We start from the raw sequence: 19,923 nt of genomic DNA, 5'->3' as shown, positions 1-19,923 counted from the left end.
GTGAAGGGAGTATGGGCAATAATGGGACGCAGCCGACGCGGCCCCCATACCTCCTCCTATCTAGGCTTGATCTCAGCATCTGCCACCTATCTTACTTACCCCACTACCTGTATGAAAAAGCAACACATTATTTTTGCGGGGACCCCGTGACAATTTAAGTCCTTTAATACCTCAACAAGACCAAAAAATGAAAGAAAAGGAAAAGACCATTACTGCCTCAAAAGTAATCAACAAACTATACTAGGGTCTTCAACGTTTTCAGGCCAAGGGCCCCCAGCTGAGAGAGAGATGAAGCAGGGACCCCCTCTATAAAATTGTGTTTCAGATAAACGTTTGCTGCTTTTTCCCCTCTTGTGACCGCAGTCTTTTTTCCCTCTTCCCTAACACCTATAAGCTCACAACGCACGAGGCGTTGTGAGCTTGTAGATCTGCTATTTTTGGCTAAAGTTCTCCCCAGAAAAGGGATGCTAGGGTTCAAGTGGTTCATGTAAAAAAAGAAAAATCATATCATAAAGATTTGGCGGACCCCCTGTAGTAACTTTGAGGACCCCCTAGGGGTCCCGGACCCCCTGATGAAGACCCCTGAACTATACTATAAAAACTGGTCAAACATTGGCCAAATTGTCAAATAATATAATATAGATTATGAAAATAACAGATCTACAAGCTCACAACGCCTCGTGTTGTGAGCTTGTAGATCTGCTATTTTCATAAAGTATCTGTGGAACCGAGTCAAACAAAATGTAATGCCTCAACTCCTACAATTCCAAGTGCTTGTCAGGATGTAGCCCTGGTCCAGAGCGTTAGTGAGCCCAGGGCTAGTCAGGATGGGGGGGTCCCCAGTTCATATATGATTATTTTGGGGGGTCGCAGCCTGAAAACATGAAACATGACTGTCATAAGCGCCATGTGAACCATGGCTACAGTGCCCTATAGGCTATTATTTGATTTGTTTAAAAACATATATATTTAGGTTTTTGTTGGGTATTTACTCCACTCTTATAACAACAGAAATAATGAAAGATTTACATTTAAGTAAAACAAGTTGTGGAAACTTGCACAAAAAAATACTTTCACCCACTCTTTTATACCAGGCTGTAAACTTGTGATGTGTTAGGACAGGGGTCTTCAACGTTTGCAGACCAAGGACCCCCTAGCTGAGGGAGAGATGAAGCAGGGACCCCCTATATATTGTATAAAATTGTGTTTCAGATTATACTTGTTTTGTTTACTTGGTCTGCTCTTTTTTCCCCTCTACACCTATACCTCTTTGCAAAAAATAGCCGATTTACAAGCCCACGACGCCTCGCAGCACGAGGCGTTGTGAGCTTGTAGATCTGCTATTTTTGGCTAAATTTCTCCTCAGAGAAGGGATGGTAGGGTTCAAGTGGTTAAGGTAAAAAGAAAAATCATATCACACAAAGATTTGGCGGACCCCCTGTAGTAACTCTGAGGACCCCCTAGGGGTCCTGGACCCCCTGTTGAAGACCCCTGTGTTAGGATAGCAGCAAGCAACTTGATGAACTTAGTGGTGGTGTATCTATGTGTCATTGACTGGTTGAATACTTCATTAACAGTTTGCAAAAAAAAGGTTCAGTGGTACAGATTTATACAAAAGGATGCTTTAAAAAAAATCTCTATAAGGACTTATTTCCATTGAGGTCCTGTGTATTCAATTCAATAAAATGAAGTTGAAAAAGTTGAATTCATTCATCTTCTCTTTTCTCCCATTCCCTCAGCAGTATATAGGTAATAAGGGGAAAGGAAAGGTGGCAGTGAAAAGGTTTGGGACGCAGCCATAAAAAAAAGCCTTGCTGATGTCATCACTACGCGTCCTGAGCAGAAAAACATTCATTTACGTCACACAGGAGCGACTGTCCATGCCTCTGGTTGAACAGAACATCACGATGGAGAAACAGGAGCTTCATAATGTTGTTAAATTTAGGGAGTTTGGCTGCGAGCAGAGCTTACTGTCCAGACCCGACGGCTCTGCCTCCTTCACACAAGGTCTGCATTCAGTATTACTATTGGTTGATTGATTGATTGGTAACCACTTCAGTAGCAGATGTATACGCCACGCCAGAGAAAAAAAATCTCGCCTGCCCTAAATGTAATTTCTGGGAACGCCACTGCATCTATATATAACATTGTGAAACCTTTCACTATAATAATTCATTTAATTTGTTCATCACTCTAATGCTGCAGCTGTTAAAGTTGGAGATGATTTCATGTGCTGCTGGGTAGCTTTACATTATTTATCAGTTACATGTTTTTGTCTAGTAATAAAGTAATAAAGCTATAGCTGTCAAATAATTGTAGTGGAGTTAAAAGTGCAATATTTACCTGAGGCTGAGATCTAAGTCTAAAATATTATAACAAGCAAGTAAAAGTACCTAAAATGCTATTTAATCAGTACTGATCACCAGAACTGTTATTTAAGCGGTACTGATGTGCCTTGGGCACAAAACGTTTGAAACCCACTGATAATACTGTATGCATTTATCTCTCTTTGTCTCTGTACCATCTCATGTAACATGGTGCAAACTGATTGATTGATTGATTGATTGATTGATTGATTGATATACTTTATTTAGTAAGACATGAGAACATCAGTACATGGAATTACAAATTCACAATACAAGGTCTACTAAACTGGAATACTCATTAAGCACTGAGCTTGTTTAAAATGAGATCCCCATGCACACAAATCATGATGACATATAAGAGACAGACAGATATACACACTACTATACAGAACGTCATACAATCAGCTTACAGGTTACTGGTATGAAGAGTGAAAACTATGTACAAGAGAAGAAAAAAAAGGGGAGGGTTGGGGGGGGGGTAGGTTAAGACTTAGACAGGGGCCATTTTCGAATTGCAGCCTCCTGAAGGTGTCTCTTTAGGGCAGTTTTGAAAGTGAGTAGGGTTTTACACTCCTTTGTCCTGTGCTCTTGTTTCTGTGTGAAGGAGACACAAGTATATTGGCAGGAGCGTACGGCCCAGCAGAGGTCAAAGTCAGCAAGGAGATCTATGATCGTGCAACGTTGGAGGTCCTGATACAGCCCAAAGTAGGACTGCCAAGTGAGTGAGACATTATTTGATTTACACCTCGTCATAGTTGAACTCACCACACGTAGTAAACAGCAGGTAACTTCTGTCCAGTCCATGTAATGGGCTGTTCATTGTAAAAATCCTCAGTGTTAAAGCTGCAATCTGTAACTTTTATGTCCAACCCGACCTGGTTCTCCCGCATGACATGAGAGACCACATTTCTATCGCTCAGGCAAGAGGCTATCCCAGCTTGGCCAGGGGAGATATCAGGCAGTACTACCTTTCTAGCCTGGAAACCAGACGAATCTGCCAGTGCCAAAAAAAAGGCCTCGGCAGATTAGTCTGGCCCGCTCGGTTGTGATTGGATTTGGCTACCCCCGAAGTTGTAGGGCACCAATCAGGACTCAGTATGCGAATATGGGGCCGGTTTATCACCAACCGAGGCATTAGTCTGGCCATGCCAGGATACTACCTGACACCAGGTTCTAAATATCTCAACAGGCCACATGTAAAAGGGAATTCCATGACACTACGCAGTGTCACTGGAGCTTCTAAATTTACAGCATGGGGGATTTTACAATATTTAAGCGCTGTGTTGATGAATGAGAACCTGACCTCCCTATTTTGCGCACGTTATTATATGCAAAGAATTAAAAAAATAGTGAAAATAGACGATCTGCAAGCTCAGCAAAGCACATTGCAATGCGACCCTTGTGAGCTTGTAGTTCGGCTATTTTCGTCACACAACACTGTCGACCCTTGTGAGCTTGTAGTTCGGCTATTTTCGTCACACAACACTGTCGTAAGGTGCATAAAATAGTGGTGAATCACTGAAGTGTTTTTCACCCCATCCACTCTTATCCGGTGTGTGAACAAACGTCTGTCTTCCATCTTTTTGCTTCCATTTTTTCCTCAGGTGTCCGAGAGCGAGCGCGAGAGCAGTGCGTGCGTGAGACATGCGAGGCAGCTCTGCTGTCTTCCCTCCACCCTCGCTCGTCTCTCACTCTCATCCTCCAGGTGGTGCACGATGACGGCTCAGTATCCTTTTCATACAAATTCATTTTCTGTACATTTGAATCGTTTCGTGGGAGGGTTTTACTTCTCATGATGGGGAACGGACAACAAGTGCAAGCCCAGTGCAAGATTCAGCTTCTGTGGTGTCAACATTACTAGAAGCAAAAGCACAAGAGCACAAGTGTTAAAAGGAATTATCCTTATCCTTAGTTCAAACAATGTTCCTCCTCTATTGTTAAAACTCCAAGTGAACTTGGAGAGGGTTTTATGCTCCGGTAATGTTAAGACACACAAGTGTGATCTTCATTCAGGCTTGTTCAGATGTTTGATGTTCAAGGTTTCCCAGATGGAAAAGAGAGCTTTTCCAAAAGCTTTTTATAACCATTTTCTCATTATGAATATTCTAGTTATTTAAAGCCACTCTCCCCTTCCACAAGTCTACAAGATATCTAAGATCTCTTTTGCTTTCATTTGTGTTTTTATTATCTATGCTCTACTGATTTGCTTCCTGAAAATCATTTTTGCGTACTACACTCACTTTGAGCTTTTGCCCGGTAATACAGCATTAGGGATTATGGATGAAAAGGAAATCAGGCTCACAATATTGACAAATATGATGTCTAACTCCCAAGAGGCTGCTATTTCTTTTCTTTAAAAAAAAGTATATTTTTGGGGCTTTTTCTGCCTTTATTGATAGAACCAGGCGAGATTGACAAGAAACAGGTAGAGACATGCTGCAAAGGTCGTCTGGATCGGGATTTGAACCCGCGACACACTGTCAGGCTGCATTAGATCCTGTATGTGGTATGCGCCTGGACCGCTAGGCCAGCGGGTGCACCAAGAGGCTGCTATTTCTTATGGATGAAAAAAAAAAAAAAGTATTTCAATGCTGCTTAGAATCTCAGGCCCAGATGAAACGTCAGCACAGGCGATGTGCAATGAAGATTTCTACCAGTAGAGGGCAACTTTGAGCCACTTCTAGACCATGAAACATTAGTTTATTGCACACTAGCTTGCTCATCATAACTGACCAGGAATTGTACATTTAAACAAAGACAGGCAAGTTATATCAACAACAACAGAGTAATTTGGCGTTGTCACCCTTTATTTATTTGTTGATCTTTCATGTTTTATCCATTGACAAAGAGATCATGCTGAAAAAGCTGTGATGAGTTCATATTTGAGTTGTGCCGATGTCTTGTCTGACGTTCAGAATTGTTATTGCCAAGTGTTCTTCCTTATCCAGGGCGCAGCTTTTATCTTGCTGCTTGAATGCTGCCTGCATGGCTTTAATGGACGCAGGCATGGCCATGAGCTGCCTGTTCTGTGGAGTCACCTGTGCCATCGACACTGACGGTCAGATCATCACTGACCCCACTGCAGCTCAGGAAAAGGTAAATGGATCATAATGGGAGCATATGGTCTTCTTAATTAACCCATTAAGACCTGAGGCCGATTCTAAAAATGGCTTCTAAATCCTTACAGTTTTCTGAAAAACATGTTGCTATATTAGTATATCAGTGGTGCTCAAAACCTTTTCATGTCTCAAAACATGTCATGTTTAAAAAAAATTGAAGATCTACAAGCTCGTAACGCGGCGGTAACTCAATATCTGTATATTGAACTCAGTTAAAGTTACAGACCCATAAGGTTCCATTTGGTTCCTAAATATAATTTACCTGGGGACCCCCTGGGGTCCCCGAACTCCACGTTGAGAACCAGTGTGCTATAGCGTTGTGAATATCCATTCTGTGTACCATGGGTTTCGTAAACGTCCTTGTTGAATATGTTAACTGAGTCCCCGCCCGTTGTCGCTGACCTCACAGGAAAGTCGAGCTCTGATGACCTTCGCCATCGACAGTACGGAACGCAGGGTGATGATGTCATCAACCAAAGGATCGTTTTCAGTCCATGAGGTCAGTAGGTCAGGAGCCGTGTGTTCGGGGAGATATCGGCCATTATTTGACTTTTTTGACTACATCAGTATCTGCAGTTATGCAGCGGATGTGTCCCAATCATTATACGTATGTGAACATTTTCAAAAATAGTGCATCTACAAGCTCACATGCAGAATTGTAGATTAGCTTTTATAGATCGGCTATTTTAGAAAATGTTGAATAGGGCTTTAAGTGGTTATTTGTGTTTATTTGTTTGTTTATGAGTTAAATCAAAGTTTTGTTTACATTTTTTTTTACAATATCGAACAAAACAGTCAAAGACTCTCCAAAATTGGGATCGACATCGGACCCAAAAATCTGGCATTGGTCGAGCTCTACATAAAAGTTACATATTGCAGCATTGCGATGCGAGAGTGCGGTCTAGCCAACACCAACTCGGGACTCCTGAATCGCTGCCCTCCAAAATCTCCTATCTAGCATCAGGGTCATGATGAGCTGTACAGTGTTGTTAGCTAAGCTGTCTCGCCGCAGTGCTTCTACGTAGGTGGTACGCTTCTTTGCAGCTTTAAACGTACACATCTCTCTGTGTTGTGTCCACACAGCTGCAGCAGTGTATAGCCGTCAGTCAGAAAGCATCAGAGAAGATCTTCCAGTTCTACAGAGAGTCCGTCAGGCGGCGATATTCCAAAACACTCTGAAGAAGAATCTGACCTCTTATTCCCCTGTTTGATTTGTGTTTTGTTGACAAACCATGCAAGTCTTTTCATATTAATAAATGTTAATTTGGTTCATTTGGATTGCTGTGTGTGTGTGTGTGTGTGTGTGTGTGTGTGTGTGTGTGTGTGTGTGTGTGTGTGTGTGTGTGTGTGTGTGTGTGTGTGTGTGTGTGTGTGTGTGTGTGTGTGTGTGTGTGTGTGTGTGAGAGAGAGTGCTTGGGGGACAGAGGAAGGGGGGGGGCACAGAGTTTAAAAATAAGCTTTTGCTGGAGTTTAAAATGTAACCTTATTTATAATTTGTTATAAGATGGCGTCACTCAACACTTGATGAAAATAAGTAATTGTAGTGCTACAAACACCATCATTACAACAAATAAATTAGGCTTCAGACCAATAAGGGTGCATGTGGTTAAACTGCTACACATTAACACAGCTCTGAATAGAAACAGCTGCACACTGACTCAGCTATGGTACCGACGGTATGATAAAGCTACAATCTGAACAGCATTGTAGATGGTGGCTCATCTACTAGTGTCCAATCCGCTGCGCCGTCTGCTTCAAATATAGGTCCTACCTGACACCAGGGTCTTCATTTCTCAATGGGAAAGTAGGGAGACCACCTCCAACCACTGCAGATGTCCTAGTTGTCGTATTAACATACTCTACCATTCAGATTGGTTAAAACAACCATTTATTAATTAAAATAAATCCTGAGTTGTAGCAATACTCAAAAGCAAAATGTTCATTCATGCACATATGCACAAGATAATACGACCTCTGGCCCACATAATGGTATATGACGAGAGTGAAGATGAACATCAAATCAAGTGCATTTATTATTCGTTGTCTTTTTTACTTTCTTTTTATTTACATATACTTTAACAAGAACATGGAACAGGGAATGTACAGTATATCTGATATACTATCATCTCATTTGATACGTTATTTGATACTTTATTGTAGAGAGAGGGATCATTGTTTCACACAAATGTGTCCATTCTTTTCAGTCATCTGACCTTTTATTAAAAGTTCTGATTGTGTTTTAACCATCCAATCTACATGAATCTGTCCAATCAGGAACTAATTTAGACCTGGGACACCTGTAATATAGCTGATAACTACTGCAGCAGTAGTCACAATATAAATTCCTCTGTATTCATTTAACTCTGAAGAGATGAAAAAATGTAACCAAATGGGGTCTATTTGCTTCCATTAACTCTTCAGAGTAAACTTAAAACTGAGGTATTTACTGTGCAGGCCAGGGTAGGGTGCCCAGGACCAGAGTTGAGAACCACTGATCTATTTTACAAATTAGTTCTCCCCACTTTAATCTTACCAGCAAAGGGCTCAGTTATAATGAATCGTAGCCCAAGTCATGACAAAAGTTACTTATTTGAATAATAATAAAAAGGTTCTGTTGTAAATAAGTAATGTGTGGGGGTGCCTGGTGGGGGCAGCACTGATATGTCATGGAGGACCTGAGTTTGAATCCCAACTGGTCATGTCTCACACATCTCCCCTCCTGTTGCCTTCAGCTTCCTGTCTCTGCACACAAAACTCTTTAAATCTTTAAAATTCTTTACAAGAAAATAGCATTTGTGTCATATGGTTATGCAACAAAGTATACATTTGCCATTAGTTTAACATTAACCTATACAGTGGAGTTGGTTAATACAATTGTATTGCATAGAGGTGGGAGAATTGTTTTTATTCCACATAAAATTGTGATTTTTGTCATGATCTGTATCAATTCCTTGATGCAGTAATATTTAAAAGAAAATGTATATCATTAATAGTTATGTATTGTACATTTATTGATGCAAGTTTGTTATATCAGACTAGTTTTTTTGAAAGGCTGCAACTTTTTAAAGCAGTCAACTTGAGCGGAAAAGCTGAATCTCAACATATCGAAAAAACGTGATCTTATCAAATCGTGGCCCAAGAGTCATGATAACAATGAATTGTGAGGTCCCTGCTGATTCTTTCCCACTCTAGTATCAAAGCATGTCAGCAGTGGTTGTCCACAACATGTAGACAATGAACAGTTTGTCCAAGTGCTCAAATACAGTAGATTAGAGGCCTATGTGGCCATGTCTTGATCCAACACTGCCCTCACCAGAACCCAAAACATATACTGAATTAGGAAATAAAATAAATAATGACCATACTCAACGCTGGTCTCCACTGTTTAAAACTATATATAAAAATGGAAAATGTCAAGACCTTTCTTTTTTCTTTAATAGTTAATATTTCCCATAAAGATCATCATTTTCTCTATGGCACAAGCTAACAGATTCCAGAGGTTGTATCAAGTCTATTCACAGGATTGTTTGATATGAGGGGAAGGCGGAGAGTCTAAGCTTGTAGCAGATTTACTGTGACAAAGTGCAAACTCACCATGCAGGACTTTCAGTATGATCACTGTCAAAAAAATGAAAAACCGGACAGACTCATGCATCAGCGGGATAAGCACACTGGTCATACCATACCTCTGTCTGTTCCTGTCCAGACCACCTGCAGCACTGCTGGTTTGCATTCTAGAAGTCTAATATTTCACAGCAACCATTTAAACATTAGTTGTGGTGTTTCATTTAGGTGTCATTGTGTGCCAGCATGGGCAGCACCTGTAGAGTTTAACCAGCCACATAGAAACACCTGAATGAAATGCTACTACAATTAACATTCCTTCAGTTGCAGTTTCCATTTTTGACCCTGGGACGAAAATGTTATGTAATTAGTGGGCGGCATAGACAACTAGCAGCAGTGTGGATAACCAGTACCAGAGTTGAGAATCGATTAACTAGCTGGTAGAATAGAATACCACTCAAACACCTTCGCACCATCAGCGTATCGTTTAGCATTTTGTCCTTCCTCTACTAACAAATTCATGACAAACAGAGCCACCTACCATGGATGTTCATGTTAGAGTGCTGACTTGTGCGTGGTGACATTTTGAGTGGGGAAAAGTATGTAGGCCGGAAATTATTTAAAGGAAGGTATCTCACAGACAGAGTTTGGTGTGCAGTCCCTTCAGTGGCGCCATAATTGGAGGAGAAAATACAATGGTTCTATATTTAGAGTGTAAAGAGTAACCTCCTTTCATTTGAAATGGAATGAGTCATACCGTTAACCACGGCACATTTGTCTGTTCTGTTCTGCTCCAGTAGGTACTGAAGTCCTCTCCGTCCTCCAGAGATGTGCATTGTATTATCTTCTTAAACACAGTTTATTTTTTTTTACACAGAGTGTTAACAATTGTTTGGCACATTACTGAACTTTTACTTGTGTGTCTGTTAAGAAGAACCAAAGTCAGTCACTGGTAGACTGGAGTGCATTCAAACTGTAAGTGGTTGATGTACGTAAAGTATTTGCTGTAGGTGTGCTGTAGCAGGAGACAGTGTACTCAACTCTCTGACAGCACAGGTGCATTGGGATTAGATGCTTCCATGTCCTTGCTGTAACCCTCCTCTCATGAATCTGCACTCTGTTCTCAGTTCTCATACAGAGAGGACCATGTACCAAACACACAGACTCCATGGAAGGGGATGTCCGTTATGTTTCCATTTAAAGGGTTAGGGTTATGGGCTTACTTTCGAAATGAGAAGTGTCCACATGATAATGTCCACCATTTAGGAAAAAGTGGTCTTTACAAATGGTTGATCCAAAATTAAAACAAGTCAGAGTACTTCTTAAAGGATTATAGGAAACCTGGGTTGACAAAATGCAGAGAGGATCCAATTTAGTTTTTTAGGAGCACTGAATGATAGGCCTAAACTTAATTCCAAAAAAGAAATACTGAAATAAGGTCTGTCAGTAAGCTTCACAGTCATCCAACGGGTTCAAGAGAGAGAAATTTGTGTGTGTGTGTGTCCCCGTGTGTCCATGTGTGTGTGTCCGCGTGTCCGTGTGTCCGTGTGTGTGTGTGTGTGTGTGTGTGTGTGTGTGTGTGTGTGTGTGTGTGTGTGTGTGTGTGTGTGTGAGAGTGTGAGAGCGATAGGAAGGGGGCATGCTTTTATGGTGGTTTTCCAGACAGGTAGGAGATGAGCGCTGCAATAGCACAGATGTATGTAATAATTCCAAACACGATGGACAGCACGGACAGCCACAGAGCCTGGCGGGACGCTGCGTTAGCCCCCTGAAAATCCCCCTCAGCGGATGCCTTGTTGGTCTAACAAACAGAGAAGAGAAGAGAAGAGAAGGGAAATAATTACATATTAATACACACAGTACATATACAGTATATGTACATATGTACAGTACTGTGCCACACAGAGAGGTGACGGAACGGGCTGCAGTATAGAGTCCATCCTGAACCAACATCAACTCAGGTGGCTGGGGCATGTCATTCGTATGCCATAAGCTTCCATGCAAAGTCCACCACGGCCAGTACATCTTGGTCAATGCAATGCTGGTGGGCAGAAGAAGCGGTTCAAAGACCAAATGAAGACCACACTGAAGAGATGCCGGATCAACCCGCCTTCACTGGAGAAGCTTGCTTCCTGCTGCAACCTCTGGCACTCTCACTCCTCACAGGGAGAGGAGTACATGGGAAAATCAGTGCACACAACACCGTGCAGCAATGCGTGCTAAGAGGCATGCTCGCAAAGCCACCTCTGCTCCCCTCTGTACCACTTTTACATGTCCGGTCTGCAACCACAACTGTGGATCCAGGATCGGGACTATCCAGTCCCCAAAGGACTCACAAATAGGGGAAGATGGTCATCATTTGACACGATGGACAACTAGCAAGCAGCCAGCAAGCATACTGTATACATTTTATTATGTTTATTTTATACACAGTATATATAGTATACGGTATACATTTTATGTTTATATGTGCAGTACAGTATACACACTATACATATGAATATATTGTATATTATTATGTTTTATATACTTTATACACAGAGTATATTACGTATATTACGTGTGTGCGGACGTGTGGTATACTGTAGGACTTCAGCCATCATTCATCGCTGCCCTTCCTAGTTAATTTTCCCAGCCACTCTATTCACATTCTAAGCTTATTATCTCAACTAATGCTACCTCACACAGCCTGCACTGTTTGTCCCTCATTCATCATTGCCTCCTCCCGGGCTCCCTGTTCCCATCCTGCGTCTTTGACGCTGACCCCTGGTATAGGTAGGTAGCACAGCACTCAGTGCTATTGGAAATCTATCACCTTGGAGCAGCTTGTTATGACTCTAATTAAACGTTAAGAAGGACATTGATCTGGACAATAGGGCCTTTGCTGCTCACTGTGTGCCTCGGTTAATGGAATTTTTGTCCGCAGCGCGAAAAGGATGCTTATTATGAGAGTCCTCCAGTGGAGCACAGAAACACTGCCTTTATCACTGTAACCGCAATTATTTTCACCACCGTCTACCCACAGAGAGATACTGTACTGTATAACCCTTGCAAACTGCATTACCTTTAAGTTTGAGAAAGAAATGGCATATTCGGATGAACCATAATGTATTCACGCTTCCTTTTAATATCCTGTGAATCCCTATGAATAAAAAACGACCAGCATGTATGGCATCAGGGCCAAACGCTGTACAATACATACGTTACATATATAACAGTATGTTGTTTTAGTCATCTGCCCATTCCCATTACGTTGTACAGCCTGGTTCTAAAGCTTTCCAAGCTCTGGTGGCATAATCCCACAAATGGTGTTGTAATCCCTGTTAACCCCCCCCCGCCCCGCCCCGCCCCAACCAACCCACCCACTCGCCGAAGCAATTCCATAATGTCCACTCTTGTACTCAAGACGCCGTCACCTGTTGGGACCTGCTGTCCTCTTTGTTTAACACATATTGCAGAGAGAGAGAGGAAAAGAGACATACTTATAGAACTTAATGTTATACTAACTCACACTTGATTGTCAACACCATTAGAGGATATCATATTGGACCAACAGAGAATATTAGCACCATAGTAAACTGGACAACACACCCTCAAACAACAACTACAGGTAGACAGTTGAAGAGACAATTATGCACATTTAGATCACCTGACCTGTGTGTGTGTGTGTGTGTGTGTGTGTGTGTGTGTGTGTGTGTGTGTGTGTGTGTGTGTGTGTGTGTGTGTGTGTGTGTGTGTGTGTGTGTGTGTGTGTGTGTGTGTGTGTACCTTCTGGGACAGGTAAAAGGCAGCAATGCCCAGGGGCCAGAAGCAGCACAGCATTGAGAAAAAAGCCAGGCCTAGGTAATCCTGAGGAATCATGAGAGGGAAGTTGCTATCGCTGTCGGTATCACTGAAGTCATCATCACTGGACGAGTCCTGGGGGCACACAGGAGATACAGTACAATCACACAGTCAGACAGTTTTCACTGTCAGAGCAGCTCCACTGGGGCAGAACCATTGCCGTTGAGATTATGCTTTTAACTCGGACCTCTAATACACTTTATTATATGTGAGGTTCACACAGAAACTATTCACAAAGCACATGTGCAGGATGTAATTTGTATTATGTGAGGGAACTTCATTTAACTGAATATTTTTTGAATATTTAATTTCAAAGAAAAAACCTCTCTCTCACACACTTATGCCAGTGTGCCAGTGATCACCCTCCCCTGTGCCAATGTTGACACCCGTTCCTAAGGTTGCCTACCCCTCCCCTAAGGGCATGTCTTTTTTGGCGGATATTTGGTGAATCTCACAACGTGTCTTGTTGCAACACATTGTGAGCGTGTAGATCGGCTACTCTCGGCGAAGAGATTTGGGGTAGAGGGAAAAAGGAGGGGATCAAGGGGACCCATGACAGCAAAGTACAGCAGAGGTTTTAAGCGGCTAAGAGAGTGTGTGGAAAATTACTTTTTCACACTTTGATTCCTCATGTTATTTATGCTATTTGTTCGTAGAAGGATTAACATAAATGTAGTCACAAAGCTTGAAATGTGTGTTTTTATTTAGTTGTGTTGTTTACGTCCTGCAGAACAATAGGAAAACTTTGCTGGTGCGAGTAAGAGGATATGACTGAATGGGGTTATCCTTAACACGCACACTAACCGCAGGCTATTCATGATTCATGCTGTATGTGTGCGCATGTCTGTTTTTAAGGGAAGCATATTTAATCTGATGTCCTCTCTATAGTCTGACCCTGTCAGATTACTTTTATTATTTTCTGTGCAAAAACCAATAATTGCAGAAGACGTGCTCAATGAATGTTTCACCTCCCATGACCTTTCAGTGAATGTCCCACTGGCTGTACACGAAAAAAAGCTTTTCTTCGCTTGCCAGTGACATTAAAGGACATCAGACAGGGGTAAAGCATAAGAAAGCATAGGCAAAGCATTTGAAAGATTCATTCACAAGGATATACTACCATGCTGATGACATTTTACTGTGCGTGTGTGTATACTCCTTCTGAAGGTATTCTCTGCCGTTATAATTAAGGTTACACCGATTTACTGGCTGTTGGTATCGACAAGTAATTCTGACTGGACTAAAAATATGACTATATTGTTTTATCAATTTCTGTTGTTTATATTTAATATAGCTGCCATGTGCAATACCCCCCCCCCCCCTCCATTGTCAAATGGCTTCAAAACAGCAACAACAACATGAAAATATTGAAAATATCAGAATGTGTATCAGAAGAAGTTTAAGTTAAATAAAACTTTTAATTTTGAATTTGAATAGAATAATTTTATTGCTTTATCCTCTCCTTTCCAATTTAAAAAACACTGCTATACTCTAACCTGGGCTCACAACACTAACATGTGAAACGTCTGTGAAAAGCATCAAGTCCAAGTGGAGAAGTGGGATATTCCAATTTAGGAGGGGGGACTCACACCAAAGGGACAATATGAGACAAGAATGAGGGCTCCCTGGTGTCACACTAGAGGACATTTACTGTACCTTGTACAGATAAATAAAGAGCCGGGTTTGTCCCTAAGGGCTTTTGAAGTGAACCAGATGAAGGAGGTCACTGTCTTTGAGGTCACTCTGTGCATGGGTTACACTCCCACAGGAACCCTCAAGCCCGATTTATAGTTTGTCATAAAATAGTGTTGCATGCCGAAAATAGTTCACTACACGTCACATCATGACACCCAGTCAGGATGTCTGTATGCAATGCAAACACACAGTGCATGCAACAGTGCATGCGACTGCAGGTTTGCATGCTACACATTACATATTTTACTTAAATGGCCATGGTAGAAGGAGCTATCAATCTATCAGTTATCAAAAAATCACACCCTGTGCGAAGGTAGCGGCGCCTTTGATACATTTTGTCATCGATATGTGTTTATAATGTGTTTATAGCCACGTGTCACGTGAAGCTTGACCAATCACTTTGTTGACGCACCTGACCAATCAGAACGTTGACGTATGCACACGGACAAAGTCAGGTATAGAGCAGGATCCGCTCTATACCGGCTAGCGCCGCTAAAAATAAGGCACCATGTGGAGGCAAACCATTAGCTTCAGCATTATTCATAATCTTTCAATAACCACACCTGGGTTGATTATCCCTTACATAATCAATGGCATCTTATGCTTTATTCAGATAGGACAGTGCCCATAGAGACAAGAAGACCAGGAGAGAGAGAGGGTTGATGACATGCAGTAAAGTGCTTTTTTGATTTGATTTTAATTTATTTGATTTGATTATTAGACGTTATGTTTAAAAGAAAACACATGGTACATGCTTCTCACAGAAACGTCAAGGATAAAACACAATAAAGTCAGTGACTTATTTCCATTCTGGTCCTTGGTCTTAGACAAACAAACATTAAAACAAAGATCGGGTCGTATTCGAACCAGGGTCAGCTGCTATTGCCGTAGCTATGTGATATGCCCTTTTACTCAGTGAATCACCAGAGAATTCTAAACAATGGCATCTTCGAAGCCTCCTTCCAACCTTCAGTACCACTACCAGTAGGCTACTATTTGGAATCATAGAAAATGTATTTAGACTCCAGGTCAAGCTCTTTTTAGAAGTCTATGGAATAGCAAGGGGCTTTTAATATGTAGTTGTAGTGTTTAGCCTGGCTGCTCTGTAATAAAAATCGTTCTTCAATTCTTGATGCACAGTGTCTTGAAGTGCTTCACAAGAAATGAATCCAACGTATTTTTCCAGAATATACAGGAAATAGCACAGGCTTGGTTGTAAATGAACACCTACGTGCTCAAGTCCCTCTCGATGAGAACAGCATCAGCTAAGCTCCAAATTAGAAATATTCTAAGGCTCGTTCCTCTGACACTGAGACTTACAGTAAGTGGTATATTTGTCAGGATCTTGTGTATAGTTTCCTGTTATCCTTGTACTTTTATTGTTCCTAGTGTTTCCTGTCTGCCCTAGTGTTTGCTACCTGTCTTGTCTCTCCTCCCTGTGACTACTCGTTTCTCCACCTGTGTCCTGTTAGTCTCCCAGCCAATCCCTGTGTTGATTGTCTTCGAGTTCACCTGTGTCTTGTTAGTCCAGTGTCTATTTAAACCTCCCTGTGTTCAGTGTTCCTTTGTCAGATTATAGTTGTTGTGTCCGCCCTTGTATGTCCTGCTGTATTGACAACTTATATTGAAAGTGTGTTAATAAATCATCATTGAACTTGATCTGCCTGCCTGGTTCTGCGCTTGGGTCCAAACACTTGTCTCACATCCTGACAATATTCTCTAACATGATTCTTCCTAAGTACTCTTCCTCTTTTCTTTAGGGCTAGGGTGTGGGCAGAATCTTGCTACAAGATATACTGTATACTGTTCACAAGGAAAAGAGTGAACAAAAATACATAACGGTTGAAAGTTCAATTCTCTCCAAACCACTGCCTTTTCCATTTCTGTGTGTGTGTCAATCAACGCTTGACACATCTAACACAGACCACCTAACTGTGATTATGAGAGACGTTTCCCCTGAACATGCCAAATGAGATCACACCGGCAAATCCTTGTTTCATGCCGTTACAGCAGTAGTGCAAAGGGTATTGATATTGAAAATTGTCGGGGTCAATGCTACAACAATGCTAGTAACAAACGTATGTGAATGAAAGCCACTCGCAGATTGGGTCCCGTGCGCAGCCCATAGATTAAATTTAGTTGGAGTGAATACATGGCTTAGCTCTTTCCTATGTTTCTGACGTGCTCACTCAATACGCAACAACCAGATGCCCTTTTAAGATAATCAGATAAAGATCTCCTCTCTTAACCCAGTAAAAGTCTAAATCAGGTTATTATTAATCTGAGTTCCCAGAAGTTCTCGCCAGCTCTCGAGGTTATTATGGTGCTTTCAGTCACTATATGGTCCCACTCTGTGGAATTCTATACCAGTTGATCTAAGGTCTGCTACAACACTGTCCTCTTTTAAAAGCAGACTAAAAAACAATCTATTTTCACAAGCTTTTAGCTAGGTTTGAAGTGTGCAGTTTCACTTCATTTTAATTCGTTCTTAATCAAATCATGTAGGCCTACTATTTTGTGTCATTTTTATTGCACTTGTCATATGAAATGTGTTATATAAATACATTTGACTTGACTACAGTTAACTGCTGCCTGGAGACCAAAGAGGTCTTTTCGTTTATTCACTCCCTTTATAATTGTTTCTCCAGATCACAATCACGGTTGCAGATTCTGCATGTTAACATTTGGTTTTAAAAAGTGCATACAAATTAAGTTTAATGTAGTATTCTACAACTTCCTGCTAATAAGAATGCATTCCTTGTCAACTTGAATGGTAAAATAATCAGGTTGTTGGGCTTCAACAATCCAAGTCGTGACATCTCCTGCATGTAGTAGTAGCTGCAGCACCAAATCTATTTTGTGTTTGGTAAGCCAAATTAAACAGTTGAACTATAATGGACACTAATACATTTTGATGATGCACGTTCAGATACTGTAGTAATGTGCTACTAACAGTGTGGCTTCCATATGGATCACGTACTTCACATACGTATCTACGTATGATGTATGACTCCATATTTGGGCATGGTTTCAGTCTGATTCGACCGCCATTCACTAGGCCAGCGGTCCGGGCCACCGCCATTCACTTATATCCTATAAACGTTAGGTACATTAAAATATCATATTTCCAAAAATAAAAAAGTATGTGAGAAAGAAATGTAGGGATTTAATTCCTTGGCCTACTGGCAGTGTGCACAATAAATCCACAGTCCAGCAGTTTGCAAGAACTGACACACATAGATTCACAGACAGACAGACAGACAGACAGACAGACAGACAGACAGACAGACAGACAAGACCCATTTCTAGATTGCTCACCTCCTACAGAGCCATGCCATAAAAAAACAACACATACTGTATTACACACTGTAGAAGATTCACTCCCATTTTGATCCAAGCAGAGTTTCTCTAGTCTGACAATATGCCTCTTGTTTGCGCATGCACTGGCCTCACACACCTAAAATAGACAAGTGAGCTTGTAGATCCGCTATTTTAGGTGGGGGCTTTTAGGTCATCCCACAATTTCCCAAACTATAAAAGTATGCACACAGGACCCCCAGATCGATGAATATTCATCAACTTCGCCATATAGTACTTACACTTAGCAAATTAAGCTAATTATTGGCCATGGTGGCTAATGGCAAGGACAGCTTCTGCTTGAACTCTGTACAATCCTGTTAATGTAACTCTTCAGTGCTTGTTGCCATGGTGACTGTACGCATCTGTTTCACTGTCTGTGGACTGTGGTTGGTCAGTTTGACCATAGAGGCGGTAATAAAGGGTATTTTGAATGTTTGGTGCTGGCGCTTCTGGTGTGAATGATTTGTACATACTGGCGCCTGGCAGCCATACTGGACCCCAGGGTTTAATTTGTTGGGGGATCTTCCGCCTCCTTTTGTTATCCCGTCTGGTCATTCATTTTTATCAGCAGTGGGGATATGTTTTATCTCTGTTTCAGGACAGAATGAATTATTTCCTTTAGGGAGATGTAGACTCTCTGATATGTTTGAACAATTAATTAAAAATGTTAACCTGGTGTCCGTATTTTGGGCACATTTTCAAAACGTGTCAAAAGTGTGACAAAATGAATGTTTTAAAAAAAAATGTTTTTAAGTAACCTATGTATATTTAAGTATATAGGGCCCCCCAAAATGAAATTATGCTGGACCCTAGCACGGTGATGGTCTTACCTCAAAGTCAGGCAGCAGGTCATCCTCATCATCCATGCTGTAGGACGCACTGTGTAAGTCCTGTGCCTCGGCAAGCAGCTTCCTCTCCAGCGTGGAGCCCGGGTGGATGTCCACAAACGTGGTCTCCAGGTAGTCCTTATTCAGCAGGGAGTCCGTGTGGCCCCAGATGGGGGCCCCGGGGTAAAAGGACTCCAGGGTGCGCGGTAAGGCGCAGGGATCCAGCACTTGCTGCTGCTGGAACGGAGCGGGGCCTCCGCAGTAGCCCCTCCATGGCAGCGGAGGGTAGGCCCTGTCCTCCTCGCACCTCACCAAGATGCCCTTGAATAGCCCCGCGGGAGCGCCTGGCCCGCCGGGGCGCGGCACTTGCCCCCCATTGTTTTTGGGGCTGTTGTCCCCCCCAAGCAGAGGGTGCTCCAACTCGTCCAGATTCTCCATGCACGCCTACGGTAACGCCAGCTGCGCAGGAGGCCGCTGCATCAGCAGCCAAAAGGCAATCTTACAAGTTAATCTCCCTAAAGAGGCCCTGCTTTCGGATTTACACGAAAGCGGCTGCAATGCTGGCCTTTGTCGCGCGGTGATAATCTGCCCTTAATCCTATTCGTTTAATTTCGCTCTTATTATAGGCCTTGTTCTCAAGCTCAAGGACACATGCCAGGATCATTATGGAGTGATGCCCCTGCTCTGTCAGTGCCAGCTCTATCTCCCTCTCGTGTCAAGTGATGGACTGGTGCCGAGGACACGTTGAGCGAGACCTAAGCTCCTGGGCCTGTCTTGAAGCTTCCTTCTTTCTTCATGTGCCACAAGTTATTTGTGTCACAGCTGACGACATGGCACCTTTGTGTCTCCCATTTCACCTGCTCGCGTGTGAGTCAGGGTTCATGAATATGTGAATGCACTCCCTCTCATGTATGACGGGAAAATGTAAATTGAAAAATGTTTGGGCTTTTCAAGCTCGATTCGATGGTAAGAACGGTCTCTGCCAATCCAGCATCAATCCTTTATCCTTACACAATGGCGTGGTATTACTGTGAATGTTTTTGACCTCTGTCATCCCTTTCAAGGATTGAAAATAGCTTTCAGAGGAAAGCAAACAATGACTCTGTGGTCTGGAAACAATTGTGATCAGAAAAGATCACGGAGAACGTG

The 19,923-nt window shown here is 42.0% G+C and overlaps 2 protein-coding genes across 2 annotated transcripts; one reads left to right on the top strand and one right to left on the bottom strand.

Annotated features, from left to right (window-relative positions):
- The first annotated feature begins 1,874 nt into the window (after nt 1-1,874).
- exosc5 (exosome component 5) lies at nt 1,875-6,757 on the top strand. The gene is made up of 6 exons (XM_084064477.1): nt 1,875-2,007; nt 2,971-3,084; nt 3,971-4,092; nt 5,322-5,462; nt 5,895-5,984; nt 6,569-6,757. The coding sequence occupies exons 1-6, from the start codon at nt 1,881-1,883 to the stop codon at nt 6,662-6,664; spliced, it is 690 nt and encodes a 229-aa protein (XP_083920603.1). The 5' UTR covers nt 1,875-1,880; the 3' UTR covers nt 6,665-6,757.
- A 3,937-nt stretch (nt 6,758-10,694) lies between these two features.
- On the bottom strand, nt 10,695-19,212 carry tmem91 (transmembrane protein 91; the record flags this gene model as incomplete). Its single annotated transcript, XM_084064289.1, has 3 exons — nt 10,695-10,850; nt 12,818-12,967; nt 18,778-19,212. The coding sequence occupies 3 exons, from the start codon at nt 19,210-19,212 to the stop codon at nt 10,695-10,697; spliced, it is 741 nt and encodes a 246-aa protein (XP_083920415.1).
- Between the last annotated feature and the right edge of the window lie 711 nt (nt 19,213-19,923).

This window comes from Gymnoscopelus microlampas (genome assembly GCF_963454915.1).
Source record: "Gymnoscopelus microlampas genome assembly, chromosome: 8".
Taxonomy (NCBI): domain Eukaryota; kingdom Metazoa; phylum Chordata; class Actinopteri; order Myctophiformes; family Myctophidae; genus Gymnoscopelus; species Gymnoscopelus microlampas.
Note: the sequence above shows the minus strand (reverse complement) of the source record. Positions and strands in the feature narration are given on the sequence as shown.

Bases quoted from the DNA above. Each gene is read 5' to 3' on its own strand.
- exosc5 (XM_084064477.1), top strand. From the start codon at position 1,881: ATGCCTCTGGTTGAACAGAACATCACGATGGAGAAACAGGAGCTTCAT. The intron at 5,463-5,894 runs GTAAATGGATCA...CTGACCTCACAG, and splicing joins CCACTGCAGCTCAGGAAAAG to GAAAGTCGAGCTCTGATGAC. The intron at 5,985-6,568 runs GTCAGTAGGTCA...GTGTCCACACAG, and splicing joins GATCGTTTTCAGTCCATGAG to CTGCAGCAGTGTATAGCCGT.